The 18,351-nt window shown below is 42.7% G+C and overlaps 1 protein-coding gene across 1 annotated transcript in view; it reads right to left on the reverse strand.

Moving 5' to 3' along the window:
* Nucleotides 1-8,418, reverse strand: part of LOC311248015 (CUGBP Elav-like family member 4) — a gene marked incomplete at both ends in the record, with an annotated part of 9,253 nt that extends 835 nt beyond the window's left edge. The window contains 2 exons of the mRNA XM_084338979.1: nt 94-173; nt 8,290-8,418. Of these exons, the coding sequence (XP_084195105.1) occupies nt 94-173; nt 8,290-8,418 (209 nt within the window). The remainder of the gene's footprint in view (nt 1-93; nt 174-8,289) is intronic.
* Between the last annotated feature and the right edge of the window lie 9,933 nt (nt 8,419-18,351).

Here is an 18,351-nt window from a genome sequence, read left to right on the forward strand (position 1 = left end):
ACATAGACACAAATACATACACACATGCACAGTCATGCACGGCAGCCAGGGACACACGGCAGACATGTGGGCGGTGTTCTCCTCTCTACTCACAGGCATGGTCTGGCTGCCGTGTAGCGCACTGATGGCTGACTGAGCTTCAGCGTGAGAGGAGTACTTTACAAACGCACAGCCTGGAGAGAGAGAGAGAGGGGGAGGGGGAGAGGAGAGGGGGAGGGGAGAGAGGGGGGGGGGGAGAGAGGGGGAGGAGAGAGGGGGGAGAGAGAGAGAGGGGGGGGGGAGAGGGAGAGGGGGAGGGGAGAAAGAGAGAGGGGGGGGGAGACAGAGAGAGACAGAGAGAGATGCATAGACAGAGAGAGATGGGGGTAGAGAGATATACATAGAGAGAGAGGAGTAGGTAGGGGGAGAGAGATAGAGACAGAGGGGGGAGAGGGGAGATGGGGGGAGGGGATATAGGGGGTAGGGAGAGAGATATATGGGGAGAGAGAGGGGGGAGAGAGATAGAGATATGCAGGGAGAGATAGAGATAGAGGGGGGTAGAGATAGAGAGAGAGAGAGAGAGAGAGAGAGAGAGAGAGAGAGAGAGAGAGAGAGAGAGAGAGAGAGAGAGAGAGAGAGAGAGAGAGAGAGATAAAGATAGAGAGATATAGATAGAGAAAGATATAACGAGAGGAGATATATACATAGACATATATAGATACAGGGGGTAGAGAAGGAGAGAGATAGAGAGAGAGAGGGGGGTAGAGAGGGAGAGATAGAGGGAGATAGATAAAGAGAGATAGAGGGGGAGATAGAGGGAGAGAGAGAGGCAGGAATACAGAAGAGAGAGGCAGGGAGAGAGAATAAATATGTTATATAAACAAAGTGTGTTTAATATTCAAGGTCAAGAACCATCTATTGATCAGCGCTCCAAACATCCCATCTTACAGTAGAATGATTCAGAATGACTGCCCCAAACATCCCATCTTACAGTAGAATGATTCAGAATGACTGCTCCAAACATCCCATCTTACAGTAGAATGATTCAGAATGACTGCCCCAAACATCCCATCGAACAGTAGAATGATTCAGAATGACTGCTCCAAACATCCCATCTTACAGTAGAATTATTCAAAATGACTACTCCAAATATCCCATCTTACAGTAGAATGATTCAGAATGACTGCTCCAAACATCCCATCTTACAGTAGAATGATTCAGAATGACTGCCCAAACATCCCATCGAACAGTAGAATGATTCAGACTGACTGCTCCAAACATCCCATCTTACAGTAGAATTATTCAGAATGACTACTCCAAACATCCCATCTTACAGTAGAATGATTCAGAATGACTGCTCCAAACATCCCATCTTACAGTAGAATGATTCAGAATGACTGCTCCAAACATCCCATCTTACAGTAGCAACATGATTCAGAATGACTGCTCCAAACATCCCATCTTACAGTAGCAACATGATTCAGAATGACTTCTCCAAACATCCCATCTTACAGTAGCAACATGATTCAGAATGACTGCTCCAAACATCCCATCTTACAGTAGCAACATGATTCAGAATGACTTCTCCAAACATCCCATCTTACAGTAGAATGATTCAGAATAACTGCTCCAAACATCCCATCTTACAGTAGAATGATTAAGAATGACTGCTCAAACATCCCATCTTACAGTAGCAACATGATTCAGAATGACTTCTCCAAACATCCCATCTCACAGTAGAATGCTGATCGGACGCTATAAGCCCACTGATGAACCGCGCGTAGCTTCTGTGAATATATATATTTAAAGATCAACTGTCTCTCCGGCATCGCATTACGCCCGCGGTTACTCTAACGAGGAGGCCGGGTCGGGTTTCTCTTTCCCCTCCTCTCTTTCTCTCTTTCTCTTCCTCTTTCTCCTCCTCTCTTTCTCTTTTTCTCTTCCTCTTTCTCCTCTCTTTCTCTCTTTCTCTGTATCTCTTTCTCCTCCTCTCTTCTCTTTTCTCCTCCTCCCCTCTCTCTTTCTCCTCCTCTCTTTCTCTCTTTCTCTTCCTCTTTCTCCTCCTCTCTTTCTCTCTTTCTCTTTATCTCTTTCTCCTCCTCTCTTTCTCTTTCTCCTCCTCTCCTCTCTCTTTCTCCTCCTCTCTTTCTCCTCCTATCTTTCTCTTTCTCCTCCTCTCCTCTTCTCCTCCTCTCTTTATCCTCATCTCATCCTCTCTTTCTCCTCCTCTTTCTCCTCCTCTCCTCCTCTCTTCCTCCTCCTCTCTTTATCTTTCTCCTCCTCTCCTTCTCCTCATCTCATCATCTCTTTCTCCTCCTCTCTTTCTCTTTCTCTTCCTCTTTCTCCTCATCTCTTTCTCCTCCTCTCCTCCTCTCTTCCTCCTCCTCTCTTTCTCTTTCTCCTCCTCTCATCCTCTCTTTCTCCTCATCTCATCCTCTCTTTCTCCTCTCTTTCTCTTTCTCTTCCTCTTTCTCCTCCTCTCTTTCTCCTCCTCTCCTCCTCTCTTCCTCCTCTATTTCTCTTTCTCCTCCTCTCCTCCTCTCTTTCTCTTTCTCCTCCTCTCCTCCTCTCTTCTTCTCTTTCTCCTCCTCTCCTCCTCTCTTTATCTTTCTCTTTCTCCTCCTCTCCTCCTCTCTTTCTCTTATCTCCTACAAGATACACTACACAACCAAGGTACCCATGTACATGTCAAAATACTTCCCAACGGTCAGTGAATACCACGATCACAACACCAGAGGGAGCTCCACAAATCATGTTAAACCCAGATTCGGCTCAAACAAGGGACTAAACACGTTTCGCAATTATGCCACATCAATGTGGAACGCCCTACCCACAGCTGTAAAGGAATGTGAATCACTACCCTCCTTCAAAAACGCTCTCAAAGAGCACCTATGGGAGACTGCAATTCGAAACTGGCCCCTGTAAGTGTCCTAACCCAACCCCCTCCAATGTACAGTAAATTACCAAGTATGGTTTTGTCAATATTCCAATGTACAGTTTTGCTTGTACAGTTGTACAGTGTCCCCCACCCACCCCTCCTACCCAACCACCTCCAATGTACAGTCGCCTGTAGCTGTACTGTACCCATTCTGCAATCTGTTAATAAAGTTTTCAATCAATCCTCCTCTCCTCCTCTCTTTCTCTTTCTCTTTCTCCCCCTCTCTTTCTCCTCCTCTCTTTTTCTTTCTCTTTCTCTTTCTCCTCCTCTCTTTCTCTTTCTCCTCCTCTCTTTCTCTTTCTCTCTTTCTTTTTCTCTTTCTCCTCCTCTCTTTCTCTTTCTCCTCCTCTCCTCTCTTTCTCCTCCTCTCTTTCCCTTTCTCTTTCTCCCCCTCTCTTTCTCCTCCTCTCTTTCTCTTTCTCTTTCTCCTCCTCTCTTTCTCTTTCTCCTCCTCTCTTTCTCTTTCTCTCTTTCTTTTTCTCTTTCTCCTCCTCTCTTTCTCTTTCTCCTCCTCTCTTTCTCTTTCTCCTCCTCTCCTCCTCTCTTTCTCTTTCTCCTCCTCTCTTTCTCTTTCTCCTCCTCTCTTTCTCTTTATCCTCCTCTCTTTCTCTCTTTCTCCTCATCTCCTCCTCTCCTCCTCTATTTCTCTTTCTCCTCCTCTCTTTCTCCTCCTCTCCTCCTCTCTTTCTCCTCCTCTATTTCTCTTTCTCTTTCTCATCCTCTCTTTCTCATCCTCTCTTTCTCCTCCTCTCCTCCTCTCTTTCTCTTTCTCCTCCTCTCTTTCTCTTTCTCCTCATCTCCTCCTCTCTTTCTCCTCCTCTCCTCCTCTCTTTCTCATCATCTCATCCTCTCTCTCTCCTCCTCTCTTTCTCCTCCTCTCTTTCTCTTTCTCCTCATCTCCTTCTCTCTTTCTCTTTATCCTCCTCTCCTCCTCTCTTTCTCCTCCTCTCCTCCTCGCCTCCTCTCTTTCTCTCTTTCTCTTTATCCCCCTCTCCTCCTCTATTTCTCCTCCTCGCCTCCTCTCTTTCTCTCTTTCTCTTTATCGCCCTCTCCTCCTCTCTTTCTCCCCCTCTCCTCCTCTCTTTCTCCTCCTCTACTCCTCTCCTCCTCTCTCTCTCCTCCTCTCCGGCAGCTGGTGAATCGCCTCGCTGGAAACAGGCAATCTTTCAGACAAACTTTACAAAGCAGGCGGCTCCGCGGGCGTCGACTCGGGGTTAATGGGGTTCAGCGGCGAGGAGGGTGCGCGGCGGGTCCCTCCGAGGGAACGGGGATGAAGGTGGACGGAGCTCTGAGAGGAAACTCCCGCCGCGGCGGATCTGAAGACGTTCTTATGTAAACCGTCCAACTATTGATTGTGGAGTTGGTCCGCTTTGACGCCTCTCTCTCTCTCTCTCTCTCTCTCTCTCTCTCTCTCTCTCTCTCTCTCTCTCTCTCTCTCTCTCCCTCTCTCTCTCTCTCTCTCTCTCTCTCTCTCTCTCCTGTGACATCCTTTAGCCCTTTCACTACCACACTACAGAAGGTTAACCTATAACTACCACACTACAGAAGGTTAACCATCTGTAGTGTGGTAGTGAAAGGGATAACCTTCTGTAGTGTGGTAGTGAAAGGGTTAACCTTCTGTAGTGTGGTAGTGAAAGGTTAACCATCTGTAGTGTGGTAGTGAAAGGGATAACCTTCTGTAGTGTGGTAGTGAAAGGGTAACCTTCTGTAGTGTGGTAGTGAAAGGTTAACCATCTGTAGTGTGGTAGTGAAAGGTTAACCTTCTGTAGTGTGGTAGTGAAAGGTTAACCTTCTGTAGTGTGGTAGTAAAGGGTTAACGACCTGTAGTGTGGTAGTGAAAGGTTAACCTTCTGTAGTGTGGTAGTGAAAGGTTAACCATCTGTAGTGTGGTAGTGAAAGGGCTAACCTCCTGTAGTGTGGTAGTGAAAGGGTTAACCTTCTGTAGTGTGGTAGTGAAAGGTTAACCTTCTGTAGTGTGGTAGTGAAAGGTTAACCTTCTGTAGTGTGGTAGTGAAAGGTTAACCTTCTGTAGTGTGGTAGTGAAAGGTTAACCTTCTGTAGTGTGGTAGTGAAAGGGATAACCTTCTGTAGTGTGGTAGTGAAAGGGTTAACCTTCTGTAGTGTGGTAGTGAAAGGTTAACCATCTGTAGTGTGGTAGTGAAAGGGCTAACCTCCTGTAGTGTGGTAGTGAAAGGGTTAACCTTCTGTAGTGTGGTAGTGAAAGGTTAACATTATGTAGTGTGGTAGTGAACGGGATAACCTTCTGTAGTGTGGTAGTGAAAGGTTAACCTTCTGTAGTGTGGTAGAGAAAGGTTAACCTTCTGTAGTGTGGTAGTGAAAGGGATAACCTTCTGTAGTGTGGTAGTGAAAGGGTTAACCTTCTGTAGTGTGGTAGTGAAAGGTTAACCATCTGTAGTGTGGTAGTGAAAGGTTAACCTTCTGTAGTGTGGTAGTGAAAGGGTTAACCTTCTGTAGTGTGGTAGTGAAAGGTTAACATTATGTAGTGTGGTAGTGAAAGGGATAACCTTCTGTAGTGTGGTAGTGAAAGGTTAACCTTCTGTAGTGTGGTAGAGAAAGGTTAACCTTCTGTAGTGTGGTAGTGAAAGGGATAACCTTCTGTAGTGTGGTAGTGAAAGGGATAACCTTCTGTAGTGTGGTAGTGAAAGGTTAACCTTCTGTAGTGTGGTAGTTATAGGTTAACCTTCTGTAGTGTGGTAGTGAAAGGTTAACCTTCTGTAGTGTGGTAGTGAAAGGGTTAGCCTTCTGTAGTGTGGTAGTTATAGGTTAACCTTCTGTAGTGTGGTAGTGAAAGGTTAACCTTCTGTAGTGTGGTAGTGAAAGGTTAACCTTCTGTAGTGTGGTAGTTATAGGTTAACCTTCTGTAGTGTGGTAGTGAAAGGTTAACTTTCTGTAGTGTGGTAGTGAAAGGTTAACCTTCTGTAGTGTGGTAGTGAAAGGTTAACCTTCTGTAGTGTGGTAGTGAAAGGTTAACCGTCTGTAGTGTGGTAGTGAAAGGTTAACCTTCTGTAGTGTGGTAGTGAAAGGTTAACCTTCTGTAGTGTGGTAGTGAAAGGTTAACCTTCTGTAGTGTGGTAGTGAAAGGTTAACCTTCTGTAGTGTGGTAGTGAAAGGTTAACCGTATGTAGTGTGGTAGTGAAAGGTTAACCTTCTGTAGTGTGGTAGTGAAAGGTTAACCTTCTGTAGTGTGGTAGTGAAAGGTTAACCGTATGTAGTGTGGTAGTGAAAGGTTAACCGTATGTAGTGTGGTAGTGAAAGGTTAACCTTCTGTAGTGTGGCAGTGAAAGGTTAACCGTATGTAGTGTGGTAGTGAAAGGTTAACCTTCTGTAGTGTGGTAGTGAAAGGGTGGGAAAGCCAAATTAGCAGGACTGTGAGTATGAATCTTTCACCTTTTACATATCTAGCTTTGGCATGGATTGATTGTTTAGATCGCTAGCATGACTAACAAATGCAAATATATTGTAGTCTGCCCCGTTGTTCTGACCAGGATTACGTTCCTCGATGTGCGCACTGAGTCTGACGTGGACGAGAAACGCGTCTATATGTCATGTACTTATTTATTTATTTATTTATTGATAATAAAGCCTGAACTATAACTTAAACTTAAAAGTGCTGTAAGTGGTATTTCTTTGTTAAAATAAGTGTTAAATAGCTCTACATTCTGACAGCCATGGCTGATATAGAGTGTCTGGTCAGTAACATGGGTCTCCCAGTCCCTCCACTCTGCAGTAAACAGTCATCACTGATACAGAGTGTCTGGTCAGTAACATGGGTCTCCCAGTCCCTCCACTCTGCAGTAAACAGCCATCACTGATATAGAGTGTCTGGTCAGTAACATGGGTCTCCCAGTCCCTCCACTCTGCAGTAAACAGCCATCACTGATATAGAGTGTGTGGTCAGTAACATGGGTCTCCCAGTCCCTCCACTCTGCAGTAAACAGTCATCACTGATACAGAGTGTCTGGTCAGTAACATGGGTCTCCCAGTCCCTCCACTCTGCAGTAAACAGCCATCACTGATATAGAGTGTCTGGTCAGTAACATGGGTCTCCCAGTCCCTCCACTCTGCAGTAAACAGCCATCACTGATATAGAGTGTCTGGTCAGTAACATGGGTCTTCCAGTCCCTCCACTCTGCAGTAAACAGCCATCACTGATATAGAGTGTCTGGTCAGTAACATGGGTCTCCCAGTCCCTCCACTCTGCAGTAAACAGTCATCACTGATACAGAGTGTCTGGTCAGTAACATGGGTCTCCCAGTCCCTCCACTCTGCAGTAAACAGCCATCACTGATATAGAGTGTCTGGTCAGTAACATGGGTCTCCCAGTCCCTCCACTCTGCAGTAAACAGCCATCACTGATATAGAGTGTCTGGTCAGTAACATGGGTCTCCTAGTCCCTCCACTCTGCAGTAAACAGTCATCACTGATATAGAGTGTCTGGTCAGTAACATGGGTCTCCCAGTCCCTCCACTCTGCAGTAAACAGTCATCACTGATATAGAGTGTCTGGTCAGTAACATGGGTCTCCCAGTCCCTCCACTCTGCAGTAAACAGCCATCACTGATATAGAGTGTCTGGTCAGTAACATGGGTCTCCCAGTCCCTCCACTCTGCAGTAAACAGCCATCACTGATATTGAGTGTCTGGTCAGTAACATGGGTCTCTCAGAACAAGTAGACCACTTATTTGAACATGTAGACCACTTATTTTAACAAGTAGACCACTTATTTTAACACGTAGACCACTTATTTTAACATGTAGACCACTTATTTGAACAAGTAGACCACTTATTTTAACATGTAGACACTTATTTTAACATGTAGACCACTTATTTTAACAAGTAGACCACTTATTTTAACACGTAGACACTTATTTTAACATGTAGACCACTTATTTTAACAAGTAGACCACTTATTTTAACATGTAGACACTTATTTTAACATGTAGACCACTTATTTTAACACGTAGACCACTTATTTTAACACGTAGACCACTTATTTTAACAAGTAGACCACTTATTTTAACACGTAGACCACTTATTTTAACACGTAGACCACTTATTTTAACATGTAGACCACTTATTTTAACACGTAGAACACTTGTTTTAACAAGTAGACCACTTATTTTAACATGTAGACCACTTATTTTTAACAAGTAGACCACTTATTTTAACACGTAGACCACTTATTTTAACACGTAGACCACTTATTTTAACAAGTAGACCACTTATTTTTAACACGTAGACCACTTATTATAACAAGTAGACCACTTATTTTAACATGTAGAACACTTGTTTTAACAGAGAAAAAATACCACTTCCAGCACCTTTAACCAGAACCCTGGGAGGAGAGCTCACCTTTGCTGTTTCCGTCAGGACCTCTTAGGATGGTGCACTCCTCGATGCCCCCGAAGGACTGGAACAGGCGGCGCACGTCGTCCTCAGACTGCTGCTTGTTGAGCATGCCCACAAACAGCTTTCTGTCTTCTAAAGCAAAGAGAAACTGGTCACCATCAGAGGCTCCCCCCCGGCGCCTGAGCTAAAGAAACGCTACGTAATCAACAAGGTCACGCAGCCGTCCTCTCGTATCCGCCGGTCTCGCTTAATGTAAACAACGTACTCATCCGCCACGGGAAAAAGGTAGATATTTTACGTTATATTATAGCCATAATTAATATGTGTAATATTATTGTTAAAGTGTGCCGGAAGACCATCGGCATTGACTGTAGTTTGTGACTGTAGACTGTGTTTCACTACACATACGAGTGCATGCCTACCAACTGTTCGCCTGTTTTATTGCAACACTACTATCACCAACATCTAAGAAGGGAGATCCCCCCTTGAACGGCCCTTCTAAGGTTTCTCTCCTCCACACTGCCTGTGGTGCATTTTTTCCTATTGCTAGGTTTTAGTGAGTTTTTCCTTACGTAATATGGGGTATGGGGTATGTCTGGGAGTGTTGCATTTATTTAGCATTTATTTAAAAATGTTTGGACTTTATGGTGTTTTTATTTTGTTCTTGACTTATTGTGATGTTTCTTCTTGACTTGTTTAAAGAAGACGTGTCCGGCCCATGGGGACATTAACGTGTGTTGTCGGTAGGGCTGAACGATTAATCGATTTTAAATCGAAATCGCGATTTGAAATGATGCAATTAGCAAATCAAAAATTTTAATTCGACAAAAAAAAAGAAAATGTTAACCAGTAAGTCCCATTGAGATACAAGATTTCCTTTGCAAGTTGTTGTTATTGTTGTAGGAACAGTTTGGGAGAGGGAGGTAAGGGGTTTTAGATTGTGTGTTGTGAAGTTTAGACTTCAGAGAGGGAGAGTAAAGTACAGAAAAAAGGTACCGTTGGGTACCGGTATCAATTCCCAGGTAAAAAGAAACATTTTCAGGCTCGGTGTCCCGAACAGACCCACCGCGTAGGCCAGATGCAAGCCGCATCTGTGGGGCTGGTTAAAAAAAAAAGTATTATAATCGCAAATTTTATCGCAATCGCAATATCTGTCCGAAAAATCGCAATTCGATTATTTCCCAAAATCGTGCTAGTTGTCGGGCCTTAAAAATACATTTGATTTGATTTGATTCGATTTGACTGGAACGATCTCAGTCATGTTTTTCAAGTGAGAGCCACTCAGAAGGCGGAGGCCATTCTAGCGGCCCCTCAGCACCCTCTCTATGCAGAGTTTCGACCCTCGCCTTCAGGGGCCGAGGTCAGGGGCGTATCTAGACCCAGCACTTCAGTAGGGCACAGAAGGGCACCAACAACTACGAAGCGGGAGCGCGTAGCGCGACCGCGGAAAAAATTTGGCCGGTTTTGGCCGGTTTGTGGGCGAAAATGGGTGGATTTTGTAACTATTTTTTTTTAACTTTATTTCGGTTTTATGGTTAGGTTAGGGTTATGTTATTTAATTATTTTGGGGAGCCAGCCCCCCAAACTCCTGAAATGCATAGAAATCTATGAAATAAATAAAACAATCTGACATTTATATTAATTAAAAAGAGCTAGCCACCCAAACCCCTAAAATACATAGAAATCTATGCATTTTGGAACAGTTACTATATATATAGTCAATAAAGCATTTAGTCATACTTAAAGTTTAAAGTGCTTTACTTGCATTGAACATTGCATTGAACATTGAACATTGAGGAGACATCATTAGAAAGCACAATGTATGTTTCCATAGTTACGCAGATGACACACAATTGTACATCTCCGCTGAACCAAATGATCACACAGCTATAAACTCCATTTCCGCCTGTCTCTTAGCAATAAACAAATGGATGACGAACAACTTCCTAAAATTAAATGAGGGCAAAACTGAAATCCTACTAGTCGGTCCTATAACAAAAAGAGAAATGTTACAGAGCAATATGGGGCAACTTACTCCTTGGATCAAACCCGAAGTTACAAGTAAGTGATCATCTACTACTGGTCTATTGAAGGTTCCAAGCCACAGTCTAAAGAAAATCAGGGATGCAGCCTTTGCTAACTATGCACCAAAGTTATGGAACACACTACCTATGGACATTAGGGAAGCTAGATCTCTTAATATTTTCAGAAATAAGCTAAAAACGTACCTCTTCACCATAGCCTTCTAATACACCCCGCTGTTGATTGTACTGTAGCACTATTTTACTCTGGCCATTCTATTGCATAATTTTACTATCTATTCTACTATTCTATTATTGCACTGTATTATTGGTGTGCAAACCAGTCAACTTACAAAAAAGAGCCTGTTGGAGGATTTCAACAAGATAAATGCAGTGCAAAATATTTCACTATAATATTTCAAAGCGAAGTAAAAAATATTATAATAATTATTTGATCATGTTAAATGATCATTTGATCATGTTAAAAAAGGGAAAATAAAAAACATTTGTTAAAAAAAAAAAAAAAAAAAAAAACATTTTTTTTTATTTATTTTTTCATCACTGGGGCACAGATGATCATCACTAGGGCACGTGCCCTAGTGATAGTGGTCTAAATACGCCTCTGGCCGAGGTATACCTGCCATAGGAGGGCCACATCAAATAGGTATCCCAGATAATTGTTCCGTCAGCTGTTAGATTTTTAAATAAAAATGAAAAATAAGCTTAGGCTTAGCTGCTACTGTATAGTAAAATACTCTGTGTTCTTATTCTACACCTGATTGCAGTTTTATGGTGATCTATTGTATGTTTTAATGTATTCATGTCTTTATTGTATATTTGCCATGTGCACTGGTTGTGCTGTTACTGTGGGGATAATAAAGACTATCCAATCCGAAAATATATGTATTTTTACAAAAAATTCACAATGTGTACATATTACAAATAAGTTATATATGAATGTATTTATGTCTAGGGTGTGTGCGAGGTGGTATACTGCAGGGCTGAATATACAGTAATACAATTTGTGTATTGTATGTTTGTTTTTGTTTTGCTGCCATTTTGGCCAGGTCTTGCTCGCAAAAGAGATCATTGATCTCAAGTGACTACCTGGTCAAATAAAGGTTAAATAAGTATGTAGAGGTGGTGTACTACAGGGCTGAATACAGTATGTGAGTGTGTGTATGTCTGTGTGAGTGTGTGTATGTCTGTGTGTGTGTGTGTGTGTGTGTGTGTGTGTGTATGTCTGTGTGTGTGTGTCTGTATGTGTGTGCGTGTGTGTGCATGTGTGCGTGTGCGTGTGCGTGTGTGTGTGTGTGCGTGTGTGTGACTGTGTGTATGTCTGTGTGCATGTGCGTGTGCGTGTGTGTGTGTGTGTGTATATGTCTGTGTGCGTGTGCGGGTGTGTGTGTGTGTGTGTGTGTGTGCTGTCAGGATGTCCTTGCCCAGTCAACAAGACTAATCTACGGTCGGGCCGCACCGGGAGCGAGTGTTTACAAGAGTGGCTCACTCTCCTGGGGTGGAGGACGCACAGTCACACACACACACACACATACACACACACACACACAGACACACACACACAGACACACATTAAATTAAAGGGTAATATTTGGAGCCGTGTGCCACCCTCTCTCCTGCCAGCGATGAGGAGCCACAGAGTAACGCCGGCTCTCAGCAGAATCCACGCTGCTCTTCCTACCGAACAAACGCCCCCACAGCTCTGCCCAGTTAGACACGGACCTAATGTGGGGCCACTGGTGCCACGCGCCGCTGCGGGCTGCAGGAACCCTCGCATAAAAGAGCTGAAACCTACTTTGAGAGCGCCGTGGAGTAACGTGGAGGAGGCGCAGTGTTTATTCCAGGGCTCGCATAGTATACTGACTGCAGTGCGGACCCGTTATTCTACGTTAGCCGCCGTGAGCTAACTGGACAGAGCTAGTTATTATGCTACGTTAGCCGCCGTGAGTGAGCTAACTGGACAGAGCTAGTTATTATGCTACGTTAGCGCTGTGTGAGCTAACTGGACAGAGCTAGTTATTATGCTACGTTAGTGCCATGAGTGAGCTAACTGGACAGAGCTAGTTATTATGCTACGTTAGCGCTGTGTGAGCTAACTGGACAGAGCTAGTTATTATGCTATGTTAGTGCCATGAGTGAGCTAACTGGACAGAGCTAGTTATTATGCTATGTTAGTGCCATGAGTGAGCTAACTGGACAGAGCTAGTTATTATACTATGTTAGTGCCATGAGTGAGCTAACTGGACAGAGCTAGTTATTATGCTACGTTAGTGCCATGAGTGAGCTAACTGGACAGAGCTAGTTATTATGCTATGTTAGTGCCATGAGTGAGCTAACTGGACAGAGCTAGTTATTATGCTATGTTAGTGCCATGAGTGAGCTAACTGGACAGAGCTAGTTATTATGCTACGTTAGTGCCATGAGTGAGCTAACTGGACAGAGCTAGTTATTATGCTATGTTAGTGCCATGAGTGAGCTAACTGGACAGAGCTAGTTATTATGCTACGTTTATTTAATTAAAATGTTCACGACAACATGGATGCATGTACTCTGCCAGCATGTTTAATATCCTTAATACTAAAGGTTAAAATTAGGGCTGTCAGTTTATCGCGTTAATTAGATTAATTAAGTACACAGCAAATTATCACGTTATGAAAAATAACTCAAAATTTATTAAAACTTTTTATTTTTATTTAATCTTTTTATCTCATTCATTCCATAAGAACGTAGAATACACATTTACAGACTTTTCTTTAATATGGTCCATTTGCATGTTCTTGGTATCTGATTCTAGGGACATCTATGGATCTCAGGGAATGTATTCCCAGTGCCAGAAATACTGTGTCTGTTACTAGGCTTGAGTAAATTGTAATGAACCAAATGAGAATATCAATTCAATTTGTTTTTTATCTTTGACTGTGAATAACACTATGCTCAAATTGACCAGACCTGAAAAATCTAAGCAAGTGAATAAATGGAAGATGATTAAAAGGGTTTGTAGATACAGTACTGCATTCTGCCATCCGGACACATGCCATTTGAAATATGATTATAGAATATAGAATATCAGGCCTAAAATGGTTATGCGATTAAAATGCGATTAATTAGATAAACAAATTTAATTGCCTGACAGCACTAGTTAAAATACAAAGACACTGTACTACAAAAGTACAATGTACAAAGGTAGTAGTATTAAAAAGGCCACCCCTAAATACTACTCACTAAATATCCTGACGTCAGAGAGCTGTGCAAATATTGTGAAATACTTGCTTTTTACATATTCTCATTATTGACATGGACTGCACTTTTTCACTAAGATTTAGCTAAACTTTATTGTTAAAAAAAAATCATTTTTTAAAACTTTTTTATTTATTTCTTTAAACTCATAAAATAAATTTGGTCCTAAATCGGCCGGGTCGGTCGGCAACCGGAACCAAACCATTTATTTTGCATGGCCTTAGGGTACCTTGTGTATACGGTTTACTTTTACTCTTACTCATAGTATACATTCAGATTCTTTTCTTTATTTTTTTTTATTTTTTTACTAGACTTCACTCAGGTGTATTATTGATGCTCTCATTGATACTATGTTTGTTTCTGAAGTGTGTGTGTGTGTGTGTGTAGGTGTGTGTGTGTGTGTGTGTGTGTGTGTGTGTGTGTGTGTGTGTGTGTGTGTGTGTGTGTGTGTGTGTGTGTGTGTGTGTGTGTGTGTGTGTGAGATATAGAGAGAGAGGGGGGTGAGAGAGATGAGGAAGGGGCAAGAGAGAAAGAGAGCTGGGAGAGTGTGTGTGAGAGAGAGAGGGGGGGTGTGTGTGATTACTCAGCCCTTGTGTGGGTGAATGTAACAAGTTCCTAACGTTTTCTTTCCCCTATTATTTCATGCACACTTTATTCATTGTTTTAAATTATTATTTTCTTTTAAGTTATTTTGTGCATCACTCTGTTTTGAATTTGATGCAAATTTGCAATGCATGAGGGTCATCCTTTTGTGTTAAATGGCTGCATAAAGCAAGCATTTGTTGACTCATGTTGATAAGAGTATTAAAACTTGGAACTTGAAAAAGATCCGTTTAAGGTCAAAAAAATAAAAATGCGATTAATTTGCGATTAATCGCGAGTTAACTATGGACACTCATGCGATTAATCGAGTTAAATATTTTAATCGTTTGACAGCACTAATAATAATACATCTATTTTATATAGCGCTTTTCCAGATGCTCAAAGATGCTTTACAAAACAAACAAAACTATGGCAAACAAAAACAGAACAAAAATAATGCATGACAAACTGTACTGTCTGTCTGATGAGACTCCTCCCTGTTCCCATCTCCCTTATATTTATGTATTTTACTATCACCATGCCCATACCTGTACCCCCCCCCCCCCCCCATGCTGCTATGATGCCCACATTTCCTCAAGGGGATCAATACAGGAATATATTATCTTATCTCATCTTATATCATCTTTATTATATTTATTTGTATTATCTTTTATTACCGAATGAAACCGTAAACAGAGAGGCCTATTGGGACACTAGATCCTAATGGGAAACACTGTGATTTACCTTACCTTGCTACCTCTCTACCTTTTTTATGCTCGCTTATGCCTGTTTTTTTTACTGTCGGGAAGCACTTTGAACAGCAACTTCTGTATGAAAAGTGCTATAGAAATAAAGTGTATTATTATTATTATTATTATTATTATTATTATTATTATTATTATTATTATTATTATTATTATTATTATTATTATTATTATTATTATTATTATTAATTATTAATTATTATTATTATTATTATTATTATTATTATTATTATTATTATTATTATTATTATTATTAGTATTAGTATTAGTATTAGTATTAGTATTATTATTATTATTATTATTATTATTATTATTATTATTATTATTATTATTATTATTATTATTATTATTATTATTATTAGTATTAGTATTATTATACATGCTTGCAACATGTAAGCAACAACAATCATTTTATTCCACACCTTTCTAAAGGCTCTGTGGATGTATTGTAAAAAGGGGGAAAAAAATCTAAAAAGATGACTCTACATACAAATGTTATCTATAACACCTTTAAAGGATAAGCCGTTAACCACATAATATGGGCAGGGGTAGGGAAAGGAGTGAAATCTTTTATTACCGAATGAAACCGTAAACAGAGAGGCCTATTGGGACACTAGATCCTAATGGGAAACACTGTGATTTACCTTACCTTGCTACCTCTCTACCTTTTTTATGCTCGCTTATGCCTGTTTTTTTTACTGTCGGGAAGCACTTTGAACAGCAACTTCTGTATGAAAAGTGCTATAGAAATAAAGTGTATTATTATTATTATTATTATTATTATTATTATTATTATTATTATTATTATTATTATTATTATTATTATTATTATTATTAATTATTAATTATTATTATTATTATTATTATTATTATTATTATTATTATTATTATTATTATTATTATTATTATTATTATTATTAGTATTAGTATTAGTATTAGTATTATTATTATTATTATTATTATTATTATTATTATTATTATTATTATTATTATTATTATTATTATTATTATTATTATTATTAATAATGCGCTCGTCACTCCAGGCGCGCATCCAGACCTCGACGCAGCTGATGCGCTCTTCACTCCAGGCGCGCATCCAGACCTCCACGGAGCAGACGCGCACCATCCAGACCTCCGAGCCTGGCACGCTCTTCCGCGCAGACGCACTCCAGATGCGTCCTCTGTACCGGCGCGCACTCCAAGCAGTCGCGCACCACTCTGACCTCCGCTTGGACAACCGGTTCCCCGGTGGCGACGCTCTCGCCCCGTTCTGTTCCAACGCTCTTTACGCACAACGCCTGGGTGAGTTTTTTATGACTGTCTTTGATCCAATTCCGTTTTTCGTGTGTTTATAAAACACTGAAGATTTCCAGCTTTTTATTAGACAGTCACTCACCCAGCGTTTTAGCCTTTTTTGGATTGTTTTCATTGGGATAATATTTTGGCCTTTACATCGCCTCACTGTGTGTTTTCACACCGAAGATATTTATCACGTGGTTTTGTGTTTGGGACGTTGACTCACTGTGTGTTTACACACCGAAGATATTCATCACGTGGATTTGTGTTTGGGACGTTTACTCACAGTGTGTATATACACCGAAGATTCTCTCACTTGGATAACTCTGTTTTTGGTTACAATTCACCTCTCCTGTCACCTGCTCTGTTCCAACTGCACTGAGTTAACCCACTCCCTCTCTCCCTCTCGGTTCCGTTTACCCACCTCGGAGATCTGCCGAGAGAAGTCTGCAGAGCGGCTCTGATGTTCCCACCTGCTTCCCCAGTCTACCATCCCGGGAGAAGCTGCAGAGCAGCAACTTCATTAATGCTTTTTCCAAGGCCTTACCCTGTTTTTCCCTAGTCCTCCTAGTCCTCCCTATCTAGTCCTCCCAGTCCTCCCACTCCCCAGCCCGCCTCCGCGGGTCTCTGTTCCCCGTTTTCCCCACTCTAGTCCTCCCAGTCCTCCCTGTCCCCAGCCCGCCTCCGCGGGCCTCTGTCCCTGTCTCCCCTCTCTAGTCCTCCTAGTCCTCCCTGTCCAGTTCCTCCTAGTTCCTCCCTGTTCCTGCCTTGTCCCTTGCCCCGGCCCTGTTTCCTTTAGCCTTCCCTTTGCCTTCCCCTTAGCCAGCTCGCCTCTTAAAGGCACTGGGCCTTTCCCTTTTCTTGTTTCTCCAGTATTGGTGTTCTCCCTTAAAGGGACAGTGCCTTTTTTTCTGATTGTTTTCAATAAATACCCGTTCTTGGCTTACTCTCATACCTGTCTTGTGTTGTGCGATTGGGGTCGGTTACAAACCATAACAGTACGACCCGACCAAATCGACGACCCCAGCCAGCACAGACGGTGTATGTTGAGTTTGCCTTTTTTTTTCTTGTTCCCTCTAGTTCCCCTCTAGCTCCCCTGTTAGCCCTGTTAGCTTCCCTGTTAGCCCTGTTTAGCTCCCCTGTTAGCCTGTTGACTCCCCTGTTTGCTTCCCTGTTAGCCTCGTTAGCTCCCCTGCAGCTTGTTAGGCCTCTACTACCAGCATGGCCCCTGTCTGCTAGCTTTGCCCCGGCTGCTAGCACAGCCTCTATGTTAATGCAGCCCTTGCTGCTGGCATGGGCCCTGTAGCTAGCCATGCCCTGGCAGCTAACCCAGTCCCTCTGCATGGCCCCAGTCAGCTAGCTTAGCCCCGGCTGTTAGCACAGCCTCTATGTTAATGCAGTCCTTGCAGCTGGCATAGGCCCTGTAGCTAGCCATGCCCAGGCAGCTAACCCGGTCCCTCTGCATGGCCTCCACTTTTTGTGTAGCCTTCCCACTGATAGGACTGCCCTTGCAGCTAGCAAGGTCGGTTCTCCCACTGCTAGGACTGCCCCTTCAGCTAGCATGGTCAGTTTTTTCCCACTGCTAGGACTGCCTTTTCAGCTAGCAAGGTCAGTTTTTCCCACTGCTAGGACTGCCCTTTCAGCTAGCAGGGTCAGTTGTTCTCCCACTGCTAGGACTGCCCTTTCAGCTAGCAGTGTCAGTTTTTCTCCCACTGCTAGGACTGCCCCTTCAGCTAGCAAGGTCAGTTCCCCACAGCTAAGACTGTCCTTCCAGCTAGCTTGTTCTCTCATGCTGGTCCAGCCCTGTCTGCCAGCCTAGCTCCGGCAGCTAGCGCAGCCTCTATGTTAATGTAGCAGTACAGCTAGCATAGGCCCTGTAGCTATTCAGTGCCCTGGCAGCTACCTTTTCCCTCTGCTAGCCTAGCTCCGGCAGCTAGCGCAGCCTCTATGTTGATGTAGCAGTACAGCTAGCATAGGCCCTGTAGCTATCAGTGCCCTGGCAGCTACCCTTTCCCTCTGCTAGCCCTTTTCCCGGTGCTCCTCTTGGTTACCCCTCAGCTACCCTACTTACCCCTCAGCTACCATGGTTACCCCTCGGCTCCTCTGGTTACCCCTCAGCTACCATGGTTACCCCTCTGCTCCTCTAG

This window comes from Notolepis coatsorum (assembly GCF_963971535.1).
Source record: "Notolepis coatsorum genome assembly, contig: SCAFFOLD_1835, whole genome shotgun sequence".
Lineage (NCBI taxonomy): Eukaryota > Metazoa > Chordata > Actinopteri > Aulopiformes > Paralepididae > Notolepis > Notolepis coatsorum.